The sequence below is a fragment of the Ochotona curzoniae genome, unplaced genomic scaffold, assembly GCF_017591425.1.
Source record: "Ochotona curzoniae isolate NIBS_2020 unplaced genomic scaffold, NIBS_Ocur_1.0 contig_4501, whole genome shotgun sequence".
Classification (NCBI taxonomy): domain Eukaryota; kingdom Metazoa; phylum Chordata; class Mammalia; order Lagomorpha; family Ochotonidae; genus Ochotona; species Ochotona curzoniae.
The window spans coordinates 5,801,282-5,828,335 of NW_024466307.1; the positions used below are offsets into that span (position 1 = coordinate 5,801,282).

The 27,054-nt window shown below is 38.5% G+C and overlaps 1 protein-coding gene across 4 annotated transcripts in view; it reads right to left on the minus strand.

Moving 5' to 3' along the window:
* Nucleotides 1-3,074: 3,074 nt before the first annotated feature.
* The window catches only part of TMEM161B (transmembrane protein 161B), a 50,763-nt gene continuing 26,783 nt past the window's right edge, over nt 3,075-27,054 (minus strand). For 2 of the 4 annotated variants that reach the window (XM_040986019.1, XM_040986017.1), the window contains 10 exons: nt 23,169-23,252; nt 20,727-20,824; nt 19,253-19,409; nt 14,859-15,010; nt 14,290-14,350; nt 13,697-13,837; nt 11,046-11,159; nt 6,391-6,565; nt 5,415-5,511; nt 3,075-4,325 (listed from right to left, as the gene is read on the minus strand). In XM_040986019.1, coding sequence (XP_040841953.1) covers nt 4,048-4,325; nt 5,415-5,511; nt 6,391-6,565; nt 11,046-11,159; nt 13,697-13,837; nt 14,290-14,350; nt 14,859-15,010; nt 19,253-19,317 — 1,083 coding nt within the window. In that variant the 5' untranslated portion in view covers nt 19,318-19,409; nt 20,727-20,824; nt 23,169-23,252 and the 3' untranslated portion in view covers nt 3,075-4,047. Of the gene's footprint in view, nt 4,326-5,414; nt 5,512-6,390; nt 6,566-11,045; nt 11,160-13,696; nt 13,838-14,289; nt 14,351-14,858; nt 15,011-19,252; nt 19,410-20,726; nt 20,825-23,168; nt 23,253-24,139; nt 24,216-27,054 lie in introns of those variants that run through there. The other 2 variants (XM_040986018.1, XM_040986020.1) reach the window with 2 other exon arrangements.

The following is a 27,054-nucleotide window of genomic DNA, read 5'->3' on the forward strand; positions in this document are numbered from 1 at the left end:
TTGATTCATTCCCCAAGTGGCCGTAATGGCTAGAGCTGAGCTGATTCAAAGCAAGGGGCCAAGAGCCTCTTCCAGGTCTCCCACACAGATGCAGGGTCCCAAGGCTTTGGGCCATCCTCAACTGCTTCCCCAGGCCATAAGCAGGGACCTGGAAGGAAAGCAGGGCTGTCAGTATATGAATTACAATCCACATGGGATCTCAGGGCGTGCAAGGCAAGGACTTTAGTCATTAGACTACCACGCTGGGCTTAATACTATTTAAAAAAAAAAAAACTTGACATCAACCTTTCGACATCTTTAGTGTCCACCTCAGAATAACAGCAGGCCAGGCAAAAAGTTGATGTGCACCACAGACTTGAGTTGAAGTAAAAAGTGAGACTGCATGACAATATCTTAACCCTGGGTTCAAGTTTAGGATTAATCCAGTGCATTGAAATTATTCTGTAACCTACCTATAGCTTTGTGAAGACACAAGGACCATCCATATTCAAAACCCAGTTCTATTTTGCCGCATAGAGGCACCTACCTTGAGAGACCTCTTTCAATTATCTGATGGTTCAGAAAGTGTATGAATTCAGAGAATGTTGAGACCTTCTACCTTGCAATACTGAGAATTTAATTTTTTTCATTTGAAAGGATAAAATCTATCTAGTGAAGTTCCAATTATGGATTTCATAATGAACTCTACTTTTACTTCCTGGATCTATCAATTCCATTAATGGATGAATATCTTTTGTGAATCATAACTCAAGAGAAATGTCATTACTTTTCCAATGATATTTGTATCAGAAACAAGACAATGAACCCATTATGTTTGCATGCTTTGGTCATTTTGTGTAAAGCAATCGGAATTCTGGGGGAAAGGACAAAGATAATCAAAATGTACATGAATATTAAGACCAATCAGTGGGGAGTAGGACAAAGAATACAGCTATTTTAAGAGTGCATTGGATTGAGGAGATATAAAGAAGAATCAACAAACCTAAGAAAATTTTCCAAAGTATAAAAAGCAAGGTGATGAGGGTCACACTTAATGTGGCAAGCATACAAAGAGTTACTGACTTGAAGTACATTACATGGAGTATAACATCTTCTGATCTAATCTGGCTAAATTACTGCATTATTTGGAGGCAGGTATTTGGTCTGTTGCTAAGATGTCCACATCCCAACATTAGGGTATCATTCCTGGTTCTGGATCCTGAACCCAGTGTCCTGGTAATGCAGATCCTAAGAGACACACTTGAGTTCCTGCCAACAAGGAAGACGAGGCTTAGTTCTTGGCTTCTCTCTGTGTCCTAAAGGAGGATTCAGGAGCATCTGCATTATGTATATTTGAAGAGGAAACCAGTGGAAGAGCTCCTCCATTGAGTCTCAAAGAAATAAAAGAATAAAGTACAAATCCTCTTGCCATTAAAGAACAGAATTTCCAGCACATACAAGATGCATAAATAAGCCAATTAGTCCAAATTTGCATTGAAAGATTAAGCAAAGAAAAATCAAATTTACTCAAATAATCTAGGTTGCCCCAAGTCCAAAGTATACTTCAGGAGAGTTCAAGTTCTAAGAGTAAATCAGCAGAATTTCATAGATGTTACTCCACCCAATAACAAAGTCTCTGATTTCCTCCCTTACCACTCCTTTGTACAATCTCTGAATCTCAGAAATAAAAACGTCATAGCTTTAACACAAGGATGTTCATTAATAGCAGATGAGACCATTTCCAAGTCCCACGTGTGAGACCGTCATACAAAATCAAGTCACCTTTTTCTGTACTGCAAATTTTAAAACATCTTATCAGTTAAAAGGATGGTAGGATAGAAGAAGGGGAACAGAAAGAGGAGGGAAATGTCACTGTGTTCTTAGAACCATGGCTACAAATCATAGTCAATTTATTAAATACTAAAATCTAAAATTTTAAAAAAAAAACACACAACCACAGGTATATCAAATCAAAATCTCACTTGAAAATTGCAGAAAAACCTCCCAAACGTAAAACAAAAGGAATGTTAATACAAACTTACTCGAAAAGATTCATTTCAGTGATGCGAATATATCTCAGATGCTTCTTTTGGAAACACACATGAAGTACCATCAGTCCACATTCACAATTCTCTTAAAGCAGTTTACATATCCCACAGTCTTCCAAAATAACAGCAATTTTCAAAACCTTCAAATCTGTACCAAAAGACAAGAATTTGCTACACTGAAAAGTGTTCAAATGAATGTGAACCTAAAGGCATGAGAGTAATTCCAGAAGATTCAAACTTGGAGCTGTAGTCTCCCAAGTCAGTTATATGGAAGAACATATTTACTTTTTTTGAATGAAAAATAAAATCCAGATTATCATTTAAAAAAAAAAGGTTTACTTTTCTATTTTTATCAGAAAGGCAGATATACACACAGAAAATCTCCCACCCACGGATTGACTCCCCAAGTAGTCACAGCAGTCGGTGCTAAACTGACCCAAACCCAGGAGCCAAGAACTTCTTCAGGGTCTCTGATGTGGGTAGAGGGGTTTTCCCAGGCTATAATTAGGAAGCTGGATGGGAAGTGAAACAGCCAGGACCCAAATCATATGAGATCCTGCCGTATACAATGTGAGTACTTTAGCTACCAGGCTACTGTGTCAGGACCTCAGATTATCTTTTGTAATCATTATATTTTTAACTTCTATTGTAGATTTTTAATTCAAAAACTTTTCAGGAAAAACAAACACAAAAATTGAACATATTTGAGGAATGTCAATTGACACTGCATTTCACTGAACACCATCTTGGATTTTAGACCTAGGAATCATTGAATGTAATCTTATTTTTTTTTCATTTCCCCTTTTTTTCATTCAAATTACTTCAATTTCTAGTTTGTAAAAATAATACTTCCCAATTAGAGACTAAAAATCTTAAGTAAGTCCAATTTAACCCAGGTTTAAATGATAACTGAAGATTTGGTAAGGGAAGAAAAGCTTTGATTTTTAAAAATAACAAAGAATTCTAATTTGGGAGAAACCACTGAAGTGCTTATAAAATTGAAGGTACTCTCACACAGAAGCAAAACAAACTGTACACTGTTGGGTCTCCAAAAGGACTTTAATCACATTCCAGACAGAAATAAAATTTCTACATACAAATACACATCATTCAAATCACTTTTTAATATACATTCAGCAACTTAAAATATTATAAGGATCAAATATTTTCATCTTTTATAATCTCAATATATTATATATTTAATATATAATATATATACAATACATACAGGTAGTCAGCAGGATTACAAAGTAATTTTTTAGACATCTGATCAGTATTGATAAATATTTTTAGATCATTAATGGGAACTATTTAGGAAGGATAGAGGCCCCAATTTAACAGTAAGATGGCAATGTCCACATGGCCAATGACTTGTGAGGAACTCCCGGGTGGGGTGGAACACATTTTAAAATGATAGTCTTGCCACTCTGGAGTAACAGTACTTTTAGATATTCATCTATATCACCATTAAAATTCAAAAACTATGCAGCTTTCTTTACTGTAATATACAGTAGCTATCTCCTTCTTTCTGCTGGTGTTGACAGTTGTCACCCGAACAACTAAAATGCTACCAGCAGAAAGGACTCAGCTCCTTGCCCTCCCCTACTGCATGGCTCAGTTGAAGAGTGTCCTACAGGCAGCCACATGAGCATCAACAGTACCTTAACGCCAACAAGAGCAATGAATCAACAACTGTAGTCATTCAAGAAGTTTCAAAGACTGTTGGAAGTTTCTGTAAACCAAGGTAATCAGAAGTATTACCCTTGTACTTAGCCCTCACACATCAGGGAATATAAAGTTAAAATCCCAATGCCACAGTGTAACAGTTAACAATCTTTTCTGTGATTTTACATATTATAACATTAATTCACCCTGAGAATACAGAGGAAGCAGTTAAAACAGATATTCTGATATGCCTTTTCCTTTGTACTTGCTCTCTTCTGGTTTCTGCCAGCCCTTCAAGGGCATACATCCTTGGATTTGAAGTGTGAATTGGATATCCACTTCTGCTAACCGAGATTCACGCCACAGTCAGATACTGGTGGTAGAAAAGCCCAAAAAGGCTCGTGGAGAAGAGGCAAGCAGCGATCCACCACGTCAGGAAGGAGAGAAGTCCTCGGAAAAGCAGAGGAGTGAAAATGTGTTTGAAGCTGTTCAGTGCCACTGTGATCTGTGTGGCAGTCACCTTCATCTTTCCATCAGCAGTTGGTAACTCAGAGTAAACAGAATTAGAGGGTAGGCTGTTATCAACTGGCAAGGTAGACAAAGAGTCTGGATAAATCCCCCAGGAATGATTACCTAGAAAATGCAAGACACAAATAAAAGATGAAGCAGAACTACTTCCAAAGTTTATATATATATATGTGTATATGGGCTAAATTTGACATTAAGGAACAGGAAGTTCAGTGGCACAGTATATCATTTCACGTTGAAAATAAAGTAAAAATGACATTTCTACAATCAAGAAAATCACTCCTACTGTAATTAAACTGTGTAACAGCTTTCAATTAAGTGAAGTAAAATCTGGCACTATAATCAACAATTTTTTCCTTGTAAAAGATATGAGTCAAGTATTTCTATATGAGTGAAAGTGACAGACCCAATGACTTCCTGGAAATCGTCTACTTCTACAACATTAGGAATAAATTTCTTTCTCAGAAATCACCTTATGATTACAATATGAGAAACTATTAATAGCTTCCAGAAATTTTTTTTATCACAGATGTCCCTACATTGGACAGGATATTAGTCACATAATTTACAACTGAGCTGCCTACCCCTTTACCTTTCATGCATTTTAAAAGTGCATTTACACCTCTCCTCAGCCCTCCAGCATCTCCTCAGCCCACCCCAGCACTACTCTCAGCTTCTCCAACCTCTGTCTTGGCAGACTGCCTGGTCTCAGCAATGGGTCAGCGCCGTAATGAGAAGTCCTTGAGTAACCCGGTGTAGCCCACTGGAGAGCTGACTGAAGCTACCTGCAGATGATCCAGAGACTCTACCCTTTGAACACACATTATCTGAAACAGAAGTTAATATGGGAGTCTAAGAATGTATGTAAGTTTCTGAGTGCCTTGTAATAATTTAAATGTTCGGCACTAACAAAACCTCAAATGAAGCTTTTGTAATTAACACCAAAAGCATTCACTGAAGTTGCTGAGTAAATCTGGAAATTAACCTTTGAAAAAATTCCTGTAAGTAAAGCACACAGTTATAAAATCACTAGAGCCTAAGTTTAAAGTTATGATGATGCTCTTCAACCAAATTCCGCCAATAAAATTTCCATGCTTCCCCTTGAGACTGAGAAGGAAAGAAACAGTTTTAGGAGCCCTACTTTCTTCGAGGTAATGTGCAGGAAGGGGGTGCCAGCTGCCAGGGTGTGCCTACCTAGTGTTTTCAGAAGCAGGGTCGTGTGAAGCAGCATTGCCAGAGGTGCCACATACTGCAGTGCAATGACACAAAGGTAATAAAAGACTCGCGCCACCTGCAACCAACAACATTCTTAAGTATCTATTACAACAGCTGCCATGTCAGGAGTGAATTAAACTTCCATTTAACTGTCAAACTGACACGCTCAGAGATAAGCAAACCCTTTTATGGAAAGTAGAATAAAGGTTAGTAAGTTTACACTTCACCATAAACGGTCCCAAACCGACTTCTGAAAGTTTTCAATGTAGTTTCTAGAATATATCAAATACTAAAAAACAAACAATAAACTTAAGTTCTTAACTACCAATACAAATGATGTACATTCACTTACACTTCAAAAATAAAACAAAATGCTAAAATGTCTCAGGAAAGTTATCTAAAATCAGCAAAACAAATAACAGCAGGCATACTCGAGCAGTGTAGTGAACCTCTCACAAACAAAATGTCAAAATCCCCATTGCACATTGATTGATTTCTCTGAGGCCTGTAAGAGGACTACAAAGACATATGAAAAGCAAAATGGGGAAAAAAGGCTGCCGTCCTTCCACAGATGCTCCTGACTGTACGAGATAATTCAAACACGCAGGCTCCAGCACCCACTCTCGGTAAGACACGGGGCTTACAGGCTGCTGTGATGCTGGGGACATTCCTATCGTAGGGCCTCATGAGGCAAAACACATGCCATACACACAGTAATGCTATGGAAATGGGCTGGGCCACCAAACCAGTGTTTCCAACCCCTAAAACTACTAAGTGTAAACATCTGGAAAAGCTACGGGCTTTCATTGGCATTAGCAGGCACACTACAGACTGGTACAACGCAACTGAAAGCATCAGTTCAGTGAAGAGGAATTGAGAACCTTCCTTCATTCAGTACAGTTATTTTTGTAATAGCGTGTGCTACTTCTTATTCTGACTATGGAGTAAAACTTACCATTTTCTGTAGCTCCACTGTACTTATTCGTCCTGCTTCCTTCTTCATCTGATCCACACACTTCTGAGCTAAGTTGAGATATGCCTGGAGGTGACTACGCATCATGGCCAAGCGCAGGGCACACAGCAGGATGATTAACCAGAGGCGCAGAGTGTCAAACGTGGCTTCTGTCATTCTACAGATTAAAAAGTTGATATGATGCTCTCAAAGACCACAGTATGCTGGTTTGCTAGCTACATACTAATGTTCACCACAGAAGAAAAAAATTATACTTAGCTACAGCTGGAGGCACAAAACAATCTCATTCTATCACAAACATATATAACGCTTTCCTTTGTGTAACTGAACTGAATCAGTATCATGAAAATATCGCAAGTAACATAAAAAAAAGAAACAGCAGTACTTAAAGATCCATTACTGGGCCCAGTGCGGTGGCCTAGTGGCTAAGGTCCTCACCTTGAACGCCCCAGGATACCATATGGGCACCGGTTCTAATCCTAGCAGCTCCATTTCCCATCCAGCTCCCTGCTTGTGCCCTGGGAAAGCAGTCGAGGACAGCCCAAAGCCTTGGGACCCTGTACCCACATGGGAGACCTGGAGGAAGTTCCTGGCTCTGGACTGACACAGCACCGGCCGTTGCGCTCACTTGGGGAGTGAATAATCAGACAGATCTTCCTCTTTCTTTCTCCTCCTCTATACATAACTTTGTAATAAAGATAAATAAATCTTTAAAAAAATTAATAAACAAAAGAAAAGATCCATTATCTACCCTCCTTCATTGGGGGAAAAAGGCATGAAAACAGAAGCTAAGGGCTCTTAAAGTGAAGCTGAATGCAAAGAAGGAATCCACAGGACAGAAGTCCATGTCCATTTTTTATTAGCTACAATTTTACCTGACTGTTTACATATCTCAATGGGGTTTTTATTTTGCTGTCTAGTTAGGACTGACTGGCTTGGTTCTGAGAAATTTCTCAAAGTCAGGGCTAGGATGCCATGAGAAAAGGTGCCATTATGACAGTCTCAGAAGCTAGGCTACTGGTAAGGATTCTTTAAAGAACTTTAAAAGACCAATCTTCAATCCACCGGTTTGCTTCCCAACTGCTTAAAATGAACAGAGCTGAGCCAGATACATCAATGATCTCCAACATTCACCATTACAGGGGCCCGAGTGCTTGGGCCATGCTCTGCTGCCTCTGGCAGGGTATCAGCAAGGAGCTGGACTGGAGGTAGAACAACAGGAACACGAACCAGTGCCTGTGTCATATCTGAAAAGAACGGTTTCTGCTTTGATAAAGGCCACAGAGCTTTTTTGAAAATAATGACTGAACCATCCCTAGTATGTACACTAATCTCCAACACATGTCATGTACTTAACAAGACTTTTGGAATCAACGAATTCAACTGACAGAAAGGACCTGGCACCTAGAAATTCCTCCTGAAAGTCTGAGAAACATGAGGGCAGAACACACAGGTGCAAAGAACAAACGGGAAGAAATTTTTACAGTTTCATAACATATCTCCTCAATATAGGTTTCATTATCACCCAGTCCCTCCTGTGAAACAAACTAACGGTCCAAGACTTGCCAAGTTGCTTGGGGAATAATGTTTAGGAACATTGCAGGAAACAGAGTTAAAATACACAATTCCAACTGAACTGTAGGAAATGGAAGTCAAAGATGGGGACAGGATAAACCTGGGCTCTGCTTCTTTCTACAAGGTCATTAATGCACAGGGAAATACAAATCAAGAGAAAAATTCATTGGAAGGGAAGAACTGTAACATTTCATCAGTTCAATTCCACTGTAAGGAACAAGATTAAGAAGTCATTTATGTGAAAATAACAGAACACACGATGCAAGGCAATCCACAGCCCAGAGCCTCCCTGGCCTTGCAGCACAAAGAGAGCAGATAGGCAGCGTCTTGAAGACAGCTATTTCCCAGCCTGTGAGGCTATCAGGCCATGAATCAGAGCTTAGGATAATAATCATTGAACAGTACTCTGGGGCATGTAGGCCAGCTCATAATGCTAAGCTGCTGGGTGAAGTTAGCTCAGGCAGCAGTGTGCACTGCAGGAAAACACTCAGGGAAAGAGCTGCACTGAGATGACCTCGACGGTGGAGCATGCCATCCGGGGCCTGCCCGCACACAGCCCTTCTGGTTTCTCTTCATGTGCTCAGGGCACACACGGACTCTGTTCACCTACATTAAACAAAATTTTTTTTCACTGATACAGCATGAATGGATTTAAATATATTTCCAGGTTGGAATTGCATTATAACCCTTTCACCTCTGACTACAAATAAAGGTCTTTGCACAAATCAGTCTCTCTGTGACGGAAGAAGGACTGGTCACTTTGCTTCTCCTTCATCTGACTCCAACAGCTCTTCTTTCACAACTGACCACATGGGCTTTGGACCTCAAACAAAATCAAAAGTGACTTCTGGCTAATCACTTCATCATTAACTCACAATAAAAGAGCAGGATGCTGGAACTGTACTGGAACTGTTTATGAACTTGGTCAAAAGCGGAGATGGAAGAAAGAGGGCACAGGTGCATCGAAGTAGGCTCAGGCTGGAGCAGAAACACATATATTCTGTAAGATCCACCTGAGGGAAAAATCTGATGCCAGTTCCTGCTTGGCAAAGGATGCACCAGCAAGAAATCTGAATAAAGTGCAGTCAGGCTGAAAAGTAGAAAACGAATGCTGATGTAACCCCTTAATGTTTTACAAATGCCAAATCTGAAAAAATGTCTTAGTCACAAAATTTAAGTTATGAATCTGTTAATCTACCTACAAATGAGAGTTGGGACCAGTAACCACAAACTGGAAACTTCTGCAGGAATGAGATAAAAATATGTAAGGTACTAAGACATAGCATAATAAAGGTATAAAATGGATAGATCATAAATACTACTTTTTTTGTTGTTCCAATTAATCAGATAACTGAATCATAGAATATGAAATTGTTTCTAAGACAAATGTGCAGGAAAGATTGGGAATGGTTTCAGTATCAAAGGCATGAACTACAAGTATCTCTGAGATTTTATCTAGAATTGTAGAATCCCGAGTTTTATTTTTTTAAATTACTTGGAGAATCTAACATCTAAAAATACCATTATGAGGCCTAGTGTAATAGCCTAGTGGTTAAATCCCTGCTTGTCTATGCTGGGATCCCATATGGGCACTGACTCATCACTGCCTGCTCTACTTCCCTTCCAGCTCTCTGTTAGTGGCCTGAGAAAGCAGTATTGGATGGCCCAAAGCCTTGGGACCCTGCACCTGCACAGGAGACATGGAGGAAGGTCCTGCCTTGAACTGGCTCATTCTCAGCCATTGTTGCCATTTGGGGAGTGAACCAGTGGACTAAAGATCTCTGTTCTCCTTCTCTCTGTAAACCTGTCTAATAATAATAATAATTATAGATCGTTTTTTTAAAAAAGAATTCACTATTAAAAAAACTCCCGTCATATTCATTGCTGACTATCTACTCCAAGAGGAATTTTGCACCAATCTAGAAGTATGTAATATAAAAAACACAACATGGCATCAGCAACTAGTCAGGATTTTTCTATTTTTATTCTGAAGAGACAAAGCAGTGAAAGCAACATTCATTAAACACTTAATTCTAGCTTGTCCACTGAATTCCAAAGGTGATTTTGTGAGGTCAGTCCCACTACCTTCATAGTGCAGCGAGGGAGACAGAGTCCCAGCATGGTTACCTAATGATGTCAGGGAGAAGCTGAGCTGGAGCTGAGCTTTCTAGGACTCCAGAGTTACACAAAGCTAAAACAGTATGCACCATTTCAATACCTTTCACTAAGCTATTTGTTTTCCTATGGCTTCTTTCTGTTAAAATATAGTTGTATAAGTGGGTAAATATGAATTAGTATCAAACACTAAATTATAATGTCAAGGCATTGTTTTTCAACTTTATTTGGCGCAATGACAATACAATTATTGTGGAAAATGCTCTCATAAATTTTAGAGTTGAAAAGTATAATGCTTACAGGTAAAAATGTCATGTCTCCAGTTTATTAGAAAAATAATTCACCAGAAAACAAAGCCAAGTTGGCATCTAGCCTGGTAGGTTTGATGGCTAAGTCCCACATCGGAACACCAGGCCCCAACACCTGGCTCCAGCACCTGACTGTGTCCTGCAAATGAAGACCCAGAAAGCAGTGGTGATAGCTCAACAACGGAACAGTGCCCACCGAAGTGGGAGACTTGGGCTGGGCACGCAGCTTTGGGCATTAAGGGCATCTGGGGAGTGAACCAGTGGATGAGAGCTCTCTGTCTCTCAAAAAAGAAAAAAGAGCAAAGGAAGAAAAACTCAAAAAGGATGAAGCAATCTGAATGATGTTAACAAGTGTGAAGTATAGCGGCTGTCTTTATAGTACTGTCTCCTTTACAATTTCCATAGTAAAGTAGTAAGTACATAGGAGTAATTAGTGCAGGATATTCATTTATGAAGACCCCCAAAAGGATAAATGATAGTTTGTAGCTCCCATTTTATAGCATATTTTAACATTTCTATTAATTCTGAAAAATACAGTGCTTAATTTATCAATGAAAACTTAAATATAAGTAAATGACATTTAGGAGAACAGTTTGATTACATAATGAAACAAAAATTAGCCTGGGTACCCATACTTACAAAGGGATACTTTCTTTACCCAATGGTGGGTTCATAATGTAGTCTTTGGTGATTGGCTTTACCCAGAGCAGAACCATAAATAAAGGTGCCAAGAAGTTGATATGAAGTAATGTTCTGAAAGTAAGTAAGAAATAAATGTAAAAATCTAGAAATACAACACACTAACATTATAAAACCTGGGTGTTATTAAAACGAGTGGAAGACATTTCTAGTACTACTATCATACAACTTTGCATTTATTGTTACCGTTTAGCTCCAATTTTAGCCTTTGAGATACTACAGCATTACCTTGCTTTTTCAGATAAGCATGTTTAGATTTGAGCAAGTTAAATGACCTGATCATGGCTTAACAAGCTACAAGCAGACACAGGGCTGACATTGAGATGTGTTCACCTCTATTCTAGTGTATTCTTTAACAATCCTACACTACACCTGTGATTCATCAAGTAGGAACTTTAATCTTACACAGTCAATAAATCCAATGCCTTTTCAACACAGAGAGAACAGACACTGTTGAGAGTAAGCTGAAACAAGATGCCTGGCCATGACGCACAGGGAAGGGCTGGGCATCAGCCAGGGCCCTAGCCCCAGAGAGTACTAAACAACTGGGCCTGACCGCACCAACCGGTAACTGTGGAACCTGCTGACACTCGAGGTTCGCATATCCTGCTTAAGTTACACTGTTAACGTCACTGTCATTTCCTTTTGGTTGACTATGAACCAATGGAACTAATTTCCCTAGCTCACATAAATCAAGGGAATACACTTACATATATGACACAAGGAGTTTTTCAGGTGTGAGCACTAACTAATAATTGCTGTTCAAGTTTACGTCCCTCAAATATGTGGCTAGTAAAATTTTTCTTAAAAATGGCAAATTCTTCAGACTATTTAATTTCTGTAAACTACTGCCATCATCAGCCATACCAGACAGCTAAACAGGAGGGTTTAAAATACAGACACAACCATCTTAGAACACCAATACACAGGCAAATGACAGTGAACTGTGTGAGAAAATGGGGCTCGGTCAGGAGCCTGCGACCATCTGCCAGGGAGAGTTGGCACCTAGTTCTCGGCTCTGCTATGACAATGAGTGCGAGCGCCCAGCCATGGAGGGGATGAGTGTGCTGTTCTTTGTGCCAGTCATGTCACTGTCACACAGAACTAGCTTGCCCACACCCTTGTACCAAGGCAGGGTACAACACAATCAGGGCTGCAATGAGCCAAAAATAAAATAAAACCCCAAGTCCCTACTGGGGAAAAAAAAAAAGCCTCATTTTGCTAAAAAGGACACTAAACTGGGCACCCCCACCCCCGCCTTCCTAACCACCACTAAATGCTTTCCATGTTTTCATAAAGTGATCCTTTCATCCCCTCGCTGGGTGAGCGGCGGAGTGCGGGGAAGAAAGCCGCAGTATTAGGTATGCAGTGTTGCTAGGGAACACTCCAGTACCCAGGAGCAGCCCACAGCGGCTTCAGTAGCTTGTGAAGGGCTCCTCTCCACCCACCCTTTTCAGCTGATTTAAATCCTAACACTGGGGTTAGCGGGCTGAAGTGTACGTACAGAGGAGGGGAGAACCAGTTTTTGTCTTAAAAGAAGCCATTAAAGAGACGGTGGGTGGGAGCAAGGCAGTATACAGCCCAGAGCACGCTGAGTAAAGGAGTATACGCTGAGAAGCGAGAAAAGGGAAGCAGGTGCACGAAGCACAGGCACAAAAATGGAGGGAAGGTGGGAAAGACGACTGTCAGAATTAAACTACAAGAAAAGAAAACAGTGTGAGAGAGGAAACGTGAAAAGACCAGAGAACAGGCTTCGTTGCATCTAGGGTATTAAAGAGCAGGTATGCTAGGAAATATGGCCACTCAGGGAGACTTAATGAGCATGAATATATGGATCAACATGGAATACTGCCAAGTTGGGTTTCCACTGCAAAACAAAATGTTAAGATAGGAACATGGATCTGGCTACGAACTAAGCAGAAAGAATCCTGCCTTCCTGCCAAGGAAACAACAAGAATCTGTGCCAACCACAAGAATACAGGCAAAGACTCTGAACTCCATGTACAGATCTACTACGACTGGACCCGTCACTAAACTCACACAGAACCCGGGAGGGAGAAGCACAGGATTACATCACCAAAGCAAATATGCTTATTTTCATAATTTTAACAAATAGATTAATAACTTCAGCGAAAAATAATAGCTCATAAACAACTTTTACTTTGAAAACTATCTTAAATATTATAAATGAAAACACTAAAATAAATTTATGTAACATTTAAATCAATACTGCTGAATAAAATGATTCTATTTATTAAAAAAGAAATTACCAATGCTCCACATTTAAGTTGCAGAGATTACTGCATCACAAGCTTCTAAATGAATAAGAATCTAACATAAACACTGGTATTTCCACTTCAACAGACAGAATAATTTTAATAATTAAAGACATATTTTTTTTAAATCAAGACTTAAGTATAAGACTTGAATAGAAGAAATTATTCATAGTTGAAAGAGGAACTGTTGTAACATCAAATGGTTACTTATTACTTTTCATAATAATAATTTATGATTTTATTACAATAATATACCTTCATTAAGATGGAAAACATATATTTATCTGCATGTGCTTATGTACATTTTCCGCTTACTGTGTAATTTTTTCTGTTGCCAAATTCAGGGCATCCAGGTGCATTTGAGCCAGTCGCAATCCAGGAAATGTCAAAAAAGCCCCAATGAGTGAGCAGAACATAGCCAGGAAAAATTTGAAAGTAAGTTTTGAAACAGGACCCCTAAAAATAAAAATTTTTTAAAAGTTGATGAACTTTATGGTTAACTTTCTAGGAATTTTATTTCTACTGAATAGTCACCCAATAAATCACAGTGACTCTAAAAAGACTGCACTTAATTCAAGATCTTGGTCAACTGTAAGCTAAACAATGCACCTCATTAATCACAGTCCTAAAATCTCAATCTACTATTTCAACATAAAACTGATACATGACTTAAAAATCTAAATTTAGTTTACTCCCTGGAGGCAGAGAAATTGAGTAAGAGCAAATCTACATTAAGAATTCTATCAAAGATCTAACACCACCACTACAAAATTTCAAACAATGTTTCTATAAATGACAGCCCAACTTAAAAATAATTTGTTTTTACTTATTTAAGACAAATAATCCTTTAGCTTATTTTAATATAAATGCAAAATCAAAAACTTAAATATTATTTTTCAAAAACTTACTGAGATTCTACACCTTGTTTTTCAAGAAACTGCATCGCACTCTCTGAAAAATTTGTAAACCCTGCAAAGATAATGATAATCATTAACAAAGAGGTAAAACACAGAATCTTACCTAGGAAGATAAAATGCTAAAAATGCAGCATCTTAGATTTTGATGACTAGCATAGCTCTTTCATGTGTTAATTACTACGCCATAATGCAATGAAACTTGGTTATGAGCAGGAAGTCTTTGAAAGCTTGCCTTTGATACTTGCACATTCCATGAATGTGCATAAAATTTGCATTAATTCTCTATGTGAGTAAACTTTAACATTATCAAAACTTATTTGAGGAAAAAAAATGAGAGGACAATGTCTGAATAAAGGTTAACAAAAAGTTTCCTAAAACAAAAACCAAAAAGCAGACTATTTAAGACTAATGATGGTTAATTTAGCAGAACAATTTTTCTTAAAATTAAAAAATCCTTATGCATGCAGCTTTCTCAAACACTGACAAAAAATATCCACAGAAGATTTAAAAACTAGATTTAAAAAGCTAAATCTATTAACAAACAGATTTCAATAGATTACCTGTTTCAAGTCCGAATTCCAGATAGTTTTCTGTTACAATCAAAACTGCCATCGCTTTGACGAAGAAGAAAAAGCCAAAGGTGACACAAAGGGACCTCTCGCCGCCATCCTCGACTTTAAAATAGTGTGTAGTTAATGAAAATAGAACTTTGCTGCAGAAGGAAAGGTTGAGGAAAAACCACAAAGATCTTTGTGGGAGCTACACACAACTCTGCAGAGGAACCCTCACAAAATCGGACCCAGCTCTCTACGACCTGGCCAGCCGCCTCTCAAGAAGGAATTGACCAACAGGTGAATGTCTGAATACTTTCCTCTAACTAGGACATAAAAACAAGAGAATGTGACAGATGTTAAAGATTTCCAAGGCAAGGAACACCGTGCCCACAACAGGATGCAATCACACCACATTCTCATGGTCCTAGTTTCTTGAGAAGTTACAGGAAAAGCTAGGGCAGACGTCATTTTAGAAAGCTACCTTTGGGGGTGTATTTGTCAAAAACTTGACACAAACAGAAAGCAGGCTGCAAAGATCACCTGTCATCACCCAACAATGGAAATGAAAGAATTATCAGTAACTGCCTAATAATCACCGACCAACTGCGGTATACAGGGTGATCAGTTCACATGAAGACTGAACAAACACATCCAGAGCAAAGAAAGTTCCAGCTAAGTGCTTATAAACAGCTACAGTCAGCACTCGCACGGACTTGAAACCTACCAAGAGCTCATCTTACCTGAAATGTACCCTTACACTAATCCACAGCAAATAAACCAGAGCACAAGGGACAGAATTCGGCTCTCCGAGGCGAGATCAAACAAAGGCCAAGGAGGACCTCCTTCCAAACACCACAGTACCAGGGGTCAAGAGGTCAGCTTGGGCCCAGCTTCACTAAGCATCTCACAGAATCCTCAGTGACCACAACATTACCATGCTTTAGAGAATACACACACACACACACACACACACACACACACACACACACACACACACACAGAACTTTTAAAGAACAAAGAAACATGGCACTGAGAAGTAAAAACTTTAATTTAGGGTCCTGTGTTAACAGTGAAGTGGGTAAAGCCACTGGCTGCAGTGCCAGTATCCTTAATGGTCACAATCTCATATCCCGGCCGCACCTTTTCCAACTCAACTTCTTGCCAGCATGCTTGGGAAAAGGGCAGCAAAAGATAGCCTAGGCACTTGGGCCCATACATCCATGTGGGAGATGTGGAAGAGGCTCCAGGCTGCTGGGTCTGGCCTGGCACAGCCCTAGCTTTTGCAGCTTTAGGAAACGAGCAAGTGAGATGGAAGATCTTTCCATGTCATCTCTCTTCTCTGTAACTCTGCCTTTCAAATAAATACTTCATTAAAACAAAAACAAAAAAATCCCAAACCTGCACTCTAGGGACCCTGGATCCAGAATCTGCATGTCTGCTAGCTGATGATGTCACAGCAGCTGAACTACACGGATTTTGGCAGTACGATGTGGAATCTTAACCTAAAATTCTCTCGCATAAGCTAAATTTATCAGAAAAGTTTAAAATCCTATACCTCTCAAAAACAAACAGTAGTTCTCAACCTGAGTGTAAAGGAAGTAATGAACAAGAAATTCTCAAAGTATAACCTAACCTTTATTCGAAGTAAGAAACAAATAAGAAACAAAGTCGGAAGCTATTAATTCAGCTCATGCGTTAAAACAGAGCTGTCTTTTACATTTTAATCATTACTTTGCAGCTAAATGAGAAAAAAGTGAGAATCATATAAATTAAGAAATATAAACAAGAATCTTTAGTTAATAATCTTATTTAACTCTAGCTTTCTGACCTGAAATCTGAGTAAGATAGCAGCATGAATGTCACAAAAGACCTCTGAAAGATTACAATCATGCAACTTTCCAAGATAAAGTACCTTGCTTCACAGGAAATCATTCGATACATTTTCCCTCTCTCAGCACACCCGACATCTTTGGAAGCCTACTTCAGAGTTTAATATGGCATTTCTCTTATTAATCTGAAGTTGAACATTTTCATAAAGAATATAGTAACTTAAAACCTTCTAAGGGAATTGGAAATGGTGACTCATTGTGCTAGTTCACATTAACTGTTCATCTCCTACAGCAAACACAAGAACATTTAATTTGTAGACTTTAAAGTCTACATACAGAACTGAATACTAAGCCAGAAAACTTTGCCTTACTTTAAGTTATTCATGGTTTTAAACTCTGTAAAAAAATGTGTATGTTTGGCAACCAGCGCAAACTAAAATTTTAAAACACAGCCATAAAACATACACAATTGGTTTTAATACCTTAAACCATCTACTTTGTACAATATAAACATTGCACAAACACTGTATAAATATGTGACTGATTATCCAGTCTTTTGCCCAAATGTAACAGGACCACAGAGAAGCTTTATCCCTCTTTCTAGAACACTGTGTTTTAACATTCAAAGTTTTGCCTGCCCCAAAGGACCTTTTGCACATACCATTTTTATCTTCTTTATTCATACAATGACAGTGATAGGCATTGCATTCATAAACTCAGCAAACGTCATTGCCGTGTCTCTAAGACATCATTGACCACCTTGTAGGGAAGACAATGACTCAATCCTCTTTATCATCACTGTCAGGCTGTCTTCAATCTTTACTGATGCCACGTCATGTAATTTGGCAAAAATGGAATTGGCACAGACTTGCCCAAAGAAGGTGCTTAAAAATTACAAATGGCAAAGAGAAGAGCTGAGATTGAGTTTGGATTTAGGAACTGTTGACCAGAGTACTTGTGTGCAGGTCCTGGCTCCGCGCTCTCCTTTCCACCACCCTGCCAAAGGGTATCCTGGGAAGCAGAGGGAGGGGAGAAGTAGCGGGGTTTTTGCCAACCAAATGAAGTGAGTTCTGGACTGAGTTCTAGTTGTCCAGCTTTGGCATGCTCCAGTCTTGACTGTGTGCTTAAGTGAGGAGAACCAGCACACGGGACATTGCTGTCTCAAGAATAAATTTTTTTTTGAAAGCCTAATATTTGAAGGGCATAATAACTTACTAAAATATCTGGAAAGAAACATGAAAAATAGCTATCACTAATTATCAAGTTAAATATTTTTGGTGTGTTGCGTATGATTTGATAATCTATGGACTGATGTCCATTCTGAGTGCTATTTTCATATATTTAATTCTGCCTAACCAGACAGCATTTCAAATGCTTGAATTCAATACTGTCATCTTAGAATTCATGTAATATTCTCTAGTTGGAGATGTTTCTCACTGGTGTGCATGGTCAGTATTTCTACTCGATACACAAGACACTTAATGAAGATGTTGACTTAACAGCTTTATTCTGGTCCTTGCACCAGATAAAATGCCTTTAAAACTATCAGGGAGCTGGAAGGGAAGCGGGGCTGCCGGGACCAGAACCGGCGCCCATATGGGATCCCGGGCGTGCAAGGCGAGGACCCTTAACCACTTGCGCCACTGCGCCGGGCCCACCCGGAAGAGGCTCCTGGCTTCGGATCGGCATAGTATCGGCCCGTTGCGCTCACTTGGGGAGTGAATCATCGGACGGAAGATCTTCCTCTCTCTCTCTCCTCTCTGTATATCCGCCTTTCCAATAAAAAAAAAATAATAAAAAAAATAAATCTTTAAAAAAAAAAAAAACTATCAGGGAAATTATTTGTATTTCTTTGAATTTTGCATCTGTTTTGTCTCTCTGTACGTATTATATCAATTCAACTGCAAGCTCATGTGTGCCTGTGTGTGTCCGTAAACATCAGTGTGTCTGGAAGCATCCCTGGCATATTGTCTCTGGTGTCCTAAAGAGGTCTCTGGCCAGACTACCTACCTGCTGAAGAGCTGTACTACTGGACGCCCCCATCATCATCTTCCCAGGGCTTCTTCTGGCCTCACTGTCCCCCCAGACCTCTGCTTCCTCTTCCTTAAGCAGTCTGTGTCTTCCTCCCTCTTGGGTTACTTCCTCATTTTGCTGGAAATCACTTACCGCCTGCTCACACTGGTCCTCCAATATCAACTTTAGGCAAGCATATTTTCTTAAGACCTTGCATTTCTGAAAACATTTTTTCCTAGTGTATAAATTAACTGACCATATAAGAATGTAATTAAAATTCATTATTTTTAATCTGCAGAAATACAGTATTAGTTCTCCATTACAGAACTCCAAGGAAACAGAGCTCCAGTGTAAGACTGGCATCTTTCTGTATAACTTCAGAAACGATTCACCTTTATCACTTCAAAAATGTTTTCAGGTGCATAAAGCAGCTTTCAGTAAAGGAAAAGTTCTCTAATGACCTAAAATCACTTTCAAACCACAGAGAGCTCTAACAGTTGTTAGTTGCAAAAGGAAAACGCATTCCGAAATCAACCCTCATGATGTTTTGAAGGATACATTGCAAAAGACAAAACAAGCAGGCACCAGACTAAGCTGATATTCATCTCCTGCGCAGGCTTCATCAGACTGTAATAGACTTCAGTAATCACATACACCACGGTGGCGGCCACTGTGAAATCCACCAGCCACTGGTATTCTGGAAAGTAGTGCAACGCTGAAAAAGTAAGATTTTTAAAAAAGAAGTTGTACTTAAATATTCATAAACAACTTAATGAGGATTTATGCATAATATTATGTTAGACTATTTCTTGGTTTACAATAGAAAGTTGATGAGAAATTAATAATATAAGAAGTAGATCAAGAATGTTAGCATTCAAATGAACTTTCATTATCTCATACATAAGATTCGAATGATTACTCAAAATTATTTAACCTGTCAGAATACAATTTCAAATATGTAGATGCTTTAACTAAATTGATAACTTTTGTTGGATGAGGATCCAGCTATGATATTGTGATGTTAGAATTTAACTTGATCTTGGAAACAGACATGCTTACATCACTTCTCTGTGACATTACGAGTTAGTGTAAGCATTAACTAGTGAAGGATTAATAACTGCATACTGCTCACGTAATCTTGTTACTTATTTAGTAACACATATCCTTTTTATTCCTGCTTCTGTCATGTAAGAAAAGCTGAAGCAATGTTACTGGCTTTCCAAAGAACTACATTTCCTTCAATTAACTATTTTCAAGAGCTGATACTTAACAGTCTCTGAAAATAAAAACAATCCATCACATTTTGATTTTCAGTGCTTTAAATTTTTTATAAGGTAAAGATATTCCAGCGTACTTCTAACAGAGCATGAAGGTAGTCCAATATTTCAACATCAGTTTTTAGAAAAACTCCAAAAAATATAAGTAAACACCAATTTATACCCTTCTACTGGTACATAATAAAATGATCTATATTGTTTTCAAAAAGTTTTAGCTGCACAATATAGTAACAAACATGATGATAAAAATCTTTACAAAGGAGTATTTTAAAAATGAAATGACTCTTAAAGACCTATTAAAATATCAAAACAAACCAACCAAAATTCATAATTGAAATCAGGATCACTGTAGTACATAGCTTAATGATTACATGGTTTCACTTTGAAAATTCTAAATATACATGTAAATGCAATTTTTCAAGTGATGTAAGACAGGCTAGTATTGAAATAAAAAAGAATGATAAAAGTTGAGAAAATCAGAACTGTGATCTCAGCTTTGTAAACAGAAACTGCAGCTTGAGGATTGTGCACAGACCACAAGCTCGAGTAGTTACCCTCCCTCCGAAAAGTGTGGGAAAAGTTAGATGAAGCAGAGAAGAAATTTAATTCAAATGAAAGCACTTTGAGATTATAAATTAGTAAACATATTTCATATTCTGTAAACTGACTTAACAATTAGAGAAACATATAAAAGAATCTAGCCATGAAAATATTCTTACTGTCATAAAATTAAGATTTGCCGAGATTTCCCTTACCTAAAGTATCCACTTCTGTAACTGACTTTGTTTCTAAATGCAGGTCAATATCCTTGGGAATGGTCAGTGGTTTACTTTCAATGTGACCATTGTATTTCCTATAAAAACCAACAAAGGAACAACAAGAGCAAGTACAGTGTTATCCAAAAGTTCACATCAAATTAATATAAATTAGACTCGAAATTTCTCAGTGAAAAAGAGAATCAGATTTTCTAATAATTCATCAAAAAGGACTCACTCAAAACATTTTTAAAAGGGAATGGCAAAATGTACATGCGAATTATTATCTGATTATGAAGCTCACTGGGAGAACCTAGCTAACTAAATTAGAAGTTACCTAATGAATAAATAATTACCTGATAATTGTTATAACACTTAGGCTGCAAACCTAGCATTTCACATATTTCCTCCTACTCTCACATAGTTTTAAGACAACACCTCTTTCTGTAGCCACAGAGGAAAACAAATGAAGGCCACATATATTTGCATATATTTAGTATACGCAGACACAGACGCGTGCACAAATACTCAAGTATACAGAAATACATCTGTATATATTAAGTCAAAATTGAAGAAATTCATTAAAATTCACATACATGAACAATCTAGAAGTATGAAGGCCAAGTTTTGCTTTTACTGAAACTCTTATAAGGGAAAAATAAAGGAATTTTTCACACCCATTTGTATCATTACCAATTTAATTTTTAAAGACATACAAATTAGAATATAAAACTGTAAAATAAAATAACATTAATTCAACACTATGATGCAATTCTGCACTTACTCTTAATTAAATATCAATTGGGGAAACATCAGTATAAGCATGTCCACAAGTTGGACAGTAAATGTTGCTACTGGGAACAAGATGGCATCAGCAGCACATCCTATTGCACATGCATGACAGGTACAACACAAACACTACTGTAAATGAGCAAAACTATAATTTTTAATGTATTTAAGAATCAAAACGCTTACAAAAGGAGTGTCATACTAAATAAAACCAAATTTTACAAATGTTAGACATGACAGCAGTAAAAAGCAAAGATAAAATAGTTTAAAAAAAAAACAGAAATTAAAACCAAAGCTGAATTAAAATTCTAGTCCTTCAATTATTATGTGAATTTGCAACTCACCATCTCTGATCAACAGCTTATGGTTTAACAAATTAAATTACTAGGTAATACTCAGGGCTGTTGTGTGGACTGAGTGTATGTGCAAAAATGATTGGGAAACTATAATTTTCAGCAGGAGTTATTCAGTTAAAAAATTCTGCTAAAATAAAGGAATCAATACTTTAATGGAAATTCACAGTGTATTCATAGCAAGTGAAAGAGTGACAATTAGAAAAGATGATCTTCCCAATTTTTCAATTTCATGCCAAATAATCATTTGTTTCAAAGAATTTTTTTTAGTACCTACAAATATATTAAGCCAGGTGAACATAATTTTTATGATACACATGGAAAGTGTGCTGACAATTTGTAGCCCTTAACGTTTTATGTCACTCTAGAACGAAGATGTTTAGGCAGAGAACACCTACGAATTCCTTCCGGATCCCAGTAGGGATGCAAAACAGCTGGCAACAGACACTTCCCTCAAGAACCAATGTCAACTGAGAAGTGTTAAGGCTGGATCGATTCTTGAAAACATCTCCACAGAGTCTCATTTCCCAGCTGAGGTTCCTGGGTCCACCCAAGAACGCAGTTCTCTTTGAAAATTCACATCAGCAACAGAATATTCAGGACTAAGTGGGAACTCTCAATACTGTGTATACAGCCCGCATCTTTTATTTTAAATCAGAGGCCAAAAGCAGGTCAATTTGCCCCCAACAACAGTAAGACAGCAAAACTCAAAAAGTAATCCAATCCAACCGACTTTTTCAAGTGAATTCTGTCAAGGTTCTACTCTTTTAAAGAAAATATTTATTTTTATTTTAAAGACAGAGATATCGTCCACACTCTAGTTCATTCCCCGAATGGCTGCAGTAGCCAGAGCTGAATAAATCTGAAGCCAGGAGTCAGGACTCCTTCAGGATCTCCCACATGGGTATAGGGGTCCAAGCACTCCTCTGCTTCTCCCCCAGGCCATAAGTAGAGAGGCAGAGCAGATGTGAAGCAGCCAGGACTCCAATGGGGTCCAAACTGGATGTTAGCAGTTCAGGTGGAAGCTTAGTCTACACGCTATGGCACCTCTACTAAATTTTCTTTATAATAGCCATACCATTTTCATCATTAAAACACAGAATAAGGGTAACCATTGTGAGGAAACTAACCACCGTTTCACACCTGCATATTATTAGCTACTGGATTTTCATGAGTTTTTAATTTCAAATTTATTGTTTATGACATACTTGGCAAATGATGCTTTTACCAAGGCACAGAACCATATGTACATTAACTGGATTAACATTTTGCATTTTCTAAATACAACATTATAACTTACCTGTCTTTCTTGCTTTTCCCTCTTTGCTGCTTCCCTGCCAGAATTCTTAACTCCTCTTCTGTAGGATGCTGATACCACCTCAGACTAAGGGGTGAAAAAAAAACCAAACACCTTCTAAACAAAGCACTTAACATCTCCAGGATTATTCATTATTGTATACACAGTTACTGAGTCCCCTATTTGTGACAACACTGTAGGGAAACAGTAAGTGAAAAACTGTAATGCAAACTAGTTATTGCTGTACCACAAAAGGCTTCACCCCAGCAAACACCAAGCACCTGCTGGATGCCAGACTCTGCCTGGCTGTCGGCACAGCCTTGCAAGCAACGTTGTATCAACACGCACTAAGATCACACAGGACTCACTAGTAAGGTGCATCAGGTGCCACCTGCAACAAGCAGGCAGGGGCACACTCACCCTCACCTGAAGGGACTGGCGGTGACCTAAGAGTTGCTGCAATGCTCTCACTGTCACACAATCTTTCACTTCTCTTTCCATTTAGTTGGAGAATTCCCAAACTGTGTGTATCTAAGAGTAAGAGAATTATAAAATTCTTTCCTCTTGGCTGTATCTACACTTCTTTATGTAAGGCCTCAGCAAAATCTGACCATATTCAATTTCACACCACATACCCAAAACAAATCACATACTCCTTTTGGAACAAGACTGGACTCATTCCGGATTGCACGTCTCACCTTGTAGTTCCACTATCTACCAGTCACTTAAATTTGATACTCAAATCTTGTCTTCCATGTGCTTTTCCCACACTACCATCCATCCGGGGCTGCCATTCCTAAAACGTGAGAGTGCCTGCTTAGGCTTCAGCTCTGCCCACCCTCCTCGGCAGCTCTGGCCTCTACACACACTGTCTTAGCAGCCTCCCTGTTTTCCTCTGGGAACGCTTGCCACCAAATCTATCAAGCCCACTGTCAGTTATTTTTTCATAATTGAAATCCTACCAAGGCACACACCTGGTTAAATCTTTTCCAATGCTCCTTACAGAAGAAAGCAATGGGAAAGGCAGCAAGGCAAGTCCAACTGCTGCTGCTACAAAGGGAGAAACAGATCGAAGCAGTGCTACATTTTTAATACAATATCACAAATTCTTAAAAAAATTAGAAACTAGAATTCTATTCTTGAAAACTATAAAGAATTAGAAATTTGAGTACAGACCGGATATTTGATTACACTAAGCACTTATTATACATTCTTAGCTCTAATAATGAAATTGTGGTCAGGTTTTTTTCCAGCCCATATACTTCAGAGATACAGAATGCAAATCTATGAATACAATAATGTGTTTGATATCTACTACAAATATGCTATGGGGAAGAGAGTTGAAAGGGAGTATATCTGTATATCTGAAAGAAATTTGGCTACCAGCTACTAACTGTGATAGGTACACACAAGAATTCCTCATTTTTTATCTCTTCTGTAAGGCTGGAAATTTTCTTAGAAACACACAACAAGGCCCAGTGTGTACAGTTTGTGACACCTGCTCCCACAGCTCATGACCTGACCCATCTCCTCCTCTTCCCTATTGGAATGTGACACATTCTAGCCTGACTAAATGACATTTATTCCACACAGATCCTTTCATTTTTGGTACTTCTGCATATACCTTTTTTTTCTGCTAGTGAACCCCCTACCTGACAAATACTTATCTTTTTTGTTTGCTTATTTGTTTAAAGGCAGTCTGCTTTTGGTACAGTAAAAACCTGAAGAATCTTCATGAAGTTTGTGGAAAATGCAGGTTAAAATAAACTGTGCATACATTTTAACATTGTTTTTTCTCACCAATATCAATCCTGCAATATTTCTGAATGGGATCTGGTTGCAGGCATCAAGAATACTAATTTCAAAAGAGACTGTATCAGAGCAACATGAATTCCAATAACATCGAAGAATAAGCATCAAATTTATGATGAAGTTTGGATGGAAGAGCAGTGAAATCAATGATGCTTTAGCGTAAGTTTATAGGGACAATGCCCCAAATAAATCAAGCTTACAAATGGGTAACTTGTTTTAGGAAGGCAATGTTGAAGCCCACAGTGACAGATGTCTATATCACACTGCGAGGAAAAAAATTAACGTTGCTCATACCCTGTGTGAAGAGAAGTAGGGTTAACAGCAGAAGCAATAACCAACACCACAGACATTTTAAATGATTTAAATCACATCACAATGACTCAAAAACTAAGTGGAGCAAATTTTCTGCCATATGGTTGCCAAAATTGTCGTGCCCAGAACAGCCAGACAGAAAATATCAGCGTTTCCTGGGGAAATTTTAAACAAGTACGATTAGGTCCTGAAATATTTCTTCCAGTGTGATCCTGAAGACAAAGTGCAAACCAAACAATGGTTACCAAGAGGAGGAAGGCGTCCAGTGTTCAAAGCCAAAGTCATGACAAGCTGTGGGGAATGGCCAAGGCATTTCACTGACTTTCTGCAGGCTCAAAGAATGATAAATCTGATTGTTAGACAAGTGTTCTGGGGAAAGTCAGCTGATGTTTTCACAGAAAACACATCTTGGAAGATTTCAGCAGAGTTTTTTTTTAAATTTTTTCCATTTTTAAAGTCATATTTTTGACAATCTTTACATAGTTAATTGGGGTAAAAAGGTCCAAGGGCTACAGTAGAGTGGGTAAGAGCAGAGTTCTTCTATCACAATGGTCCTGTTTGTTTCTTTCAGCAAGCAAGGCTAATCCTACTAGAATTGAAACAGGAAATAACTAGGCATCCACCTCACAGCTCTGAGTCCTGTCTTCTTTTTGTTTAAAAAAAACCCTAGATGGGTTAACTCTTAGTTCTTTAGTGGTAGACTAAATGGCTGGTATCATTAACTACAAAGTGTGTTAAACTGGATGGAACTTATTCTGAAAAACTGCTTGTACTTCTTCATTTCTACAATTTAATCCCATTTCCATAAAATTTTAGAAGTCCCTTTGGTATCTACTTTTCGCTCCCAGATCCTTGCATGGAGCTCCGGAGTCCTCTGAATAATCAGAATGACACGGTTTTCTTCATTATGTTGCTGCGTGTGCTCATCGCTCTACCCTGAAACCCACCCCACTCCAGGACAGGGGCTCAGCACCACAAACAAAGGCACAGAGTCGGACCCTTCTGCCACCCAACTTCAAGGGAGAGGAGACGAACTGGAAAGAAAGTTTAATTACTTATATCAGTGATATGAAATCATATCTATGTAATGGAACTCCTTATTACCCCTCTGGACACCACAGTTCAGAGAAGCTTCCGGGCTGATCAACACACTGATGTGCCGAGGATGAACTCTAATTCCATGGGAAAGGGGTGTGGAAATTCTGTGCTCCTCCCAGAGCTTACCTCATGTATTTTCTTTACAATGAGACTATAAAGTTAGGTGTTCTCTGAGTTCTGTGAATCGTCTAGAAAACGAGTGAATGTAATGTCATGGTGACCGACCACCTGAATCTGTTGTCCCCTATGCCCCAGTACTCTAGAACTCGTGGCTGGTGGCCAAGACAGGGCAGCATTAAGGATCCTGTGCTAACTTTGGGTAGTTCAGCATCCCAGGTGTCAGACCATGTAAACTGAAACAGAATGGCACCCTAACCTAGGATTTTAGGACATCCTGGTTCTGTGGACTTCAAGGCTGGTACAGTTACTGGCATACAGTAAGTGCTCAAAAAGGATCACTGAAGCCAAATAATTCAGTTCTCAGTCTAATGGTCTTAAAGTAAAATATGTAACCCACCCATAAAGTCCTTAAATTACAATTAACAAAGGAGGAAGAACTTCCTGAAATTTCTAGAGTCCAGAATTTGACTTACAGTCACGGCTCATTATTCGTGGTAGTTAGGTCTACAAAGTCGCAGTGAACGGAGCCCTGCTCCTACAGGAAATA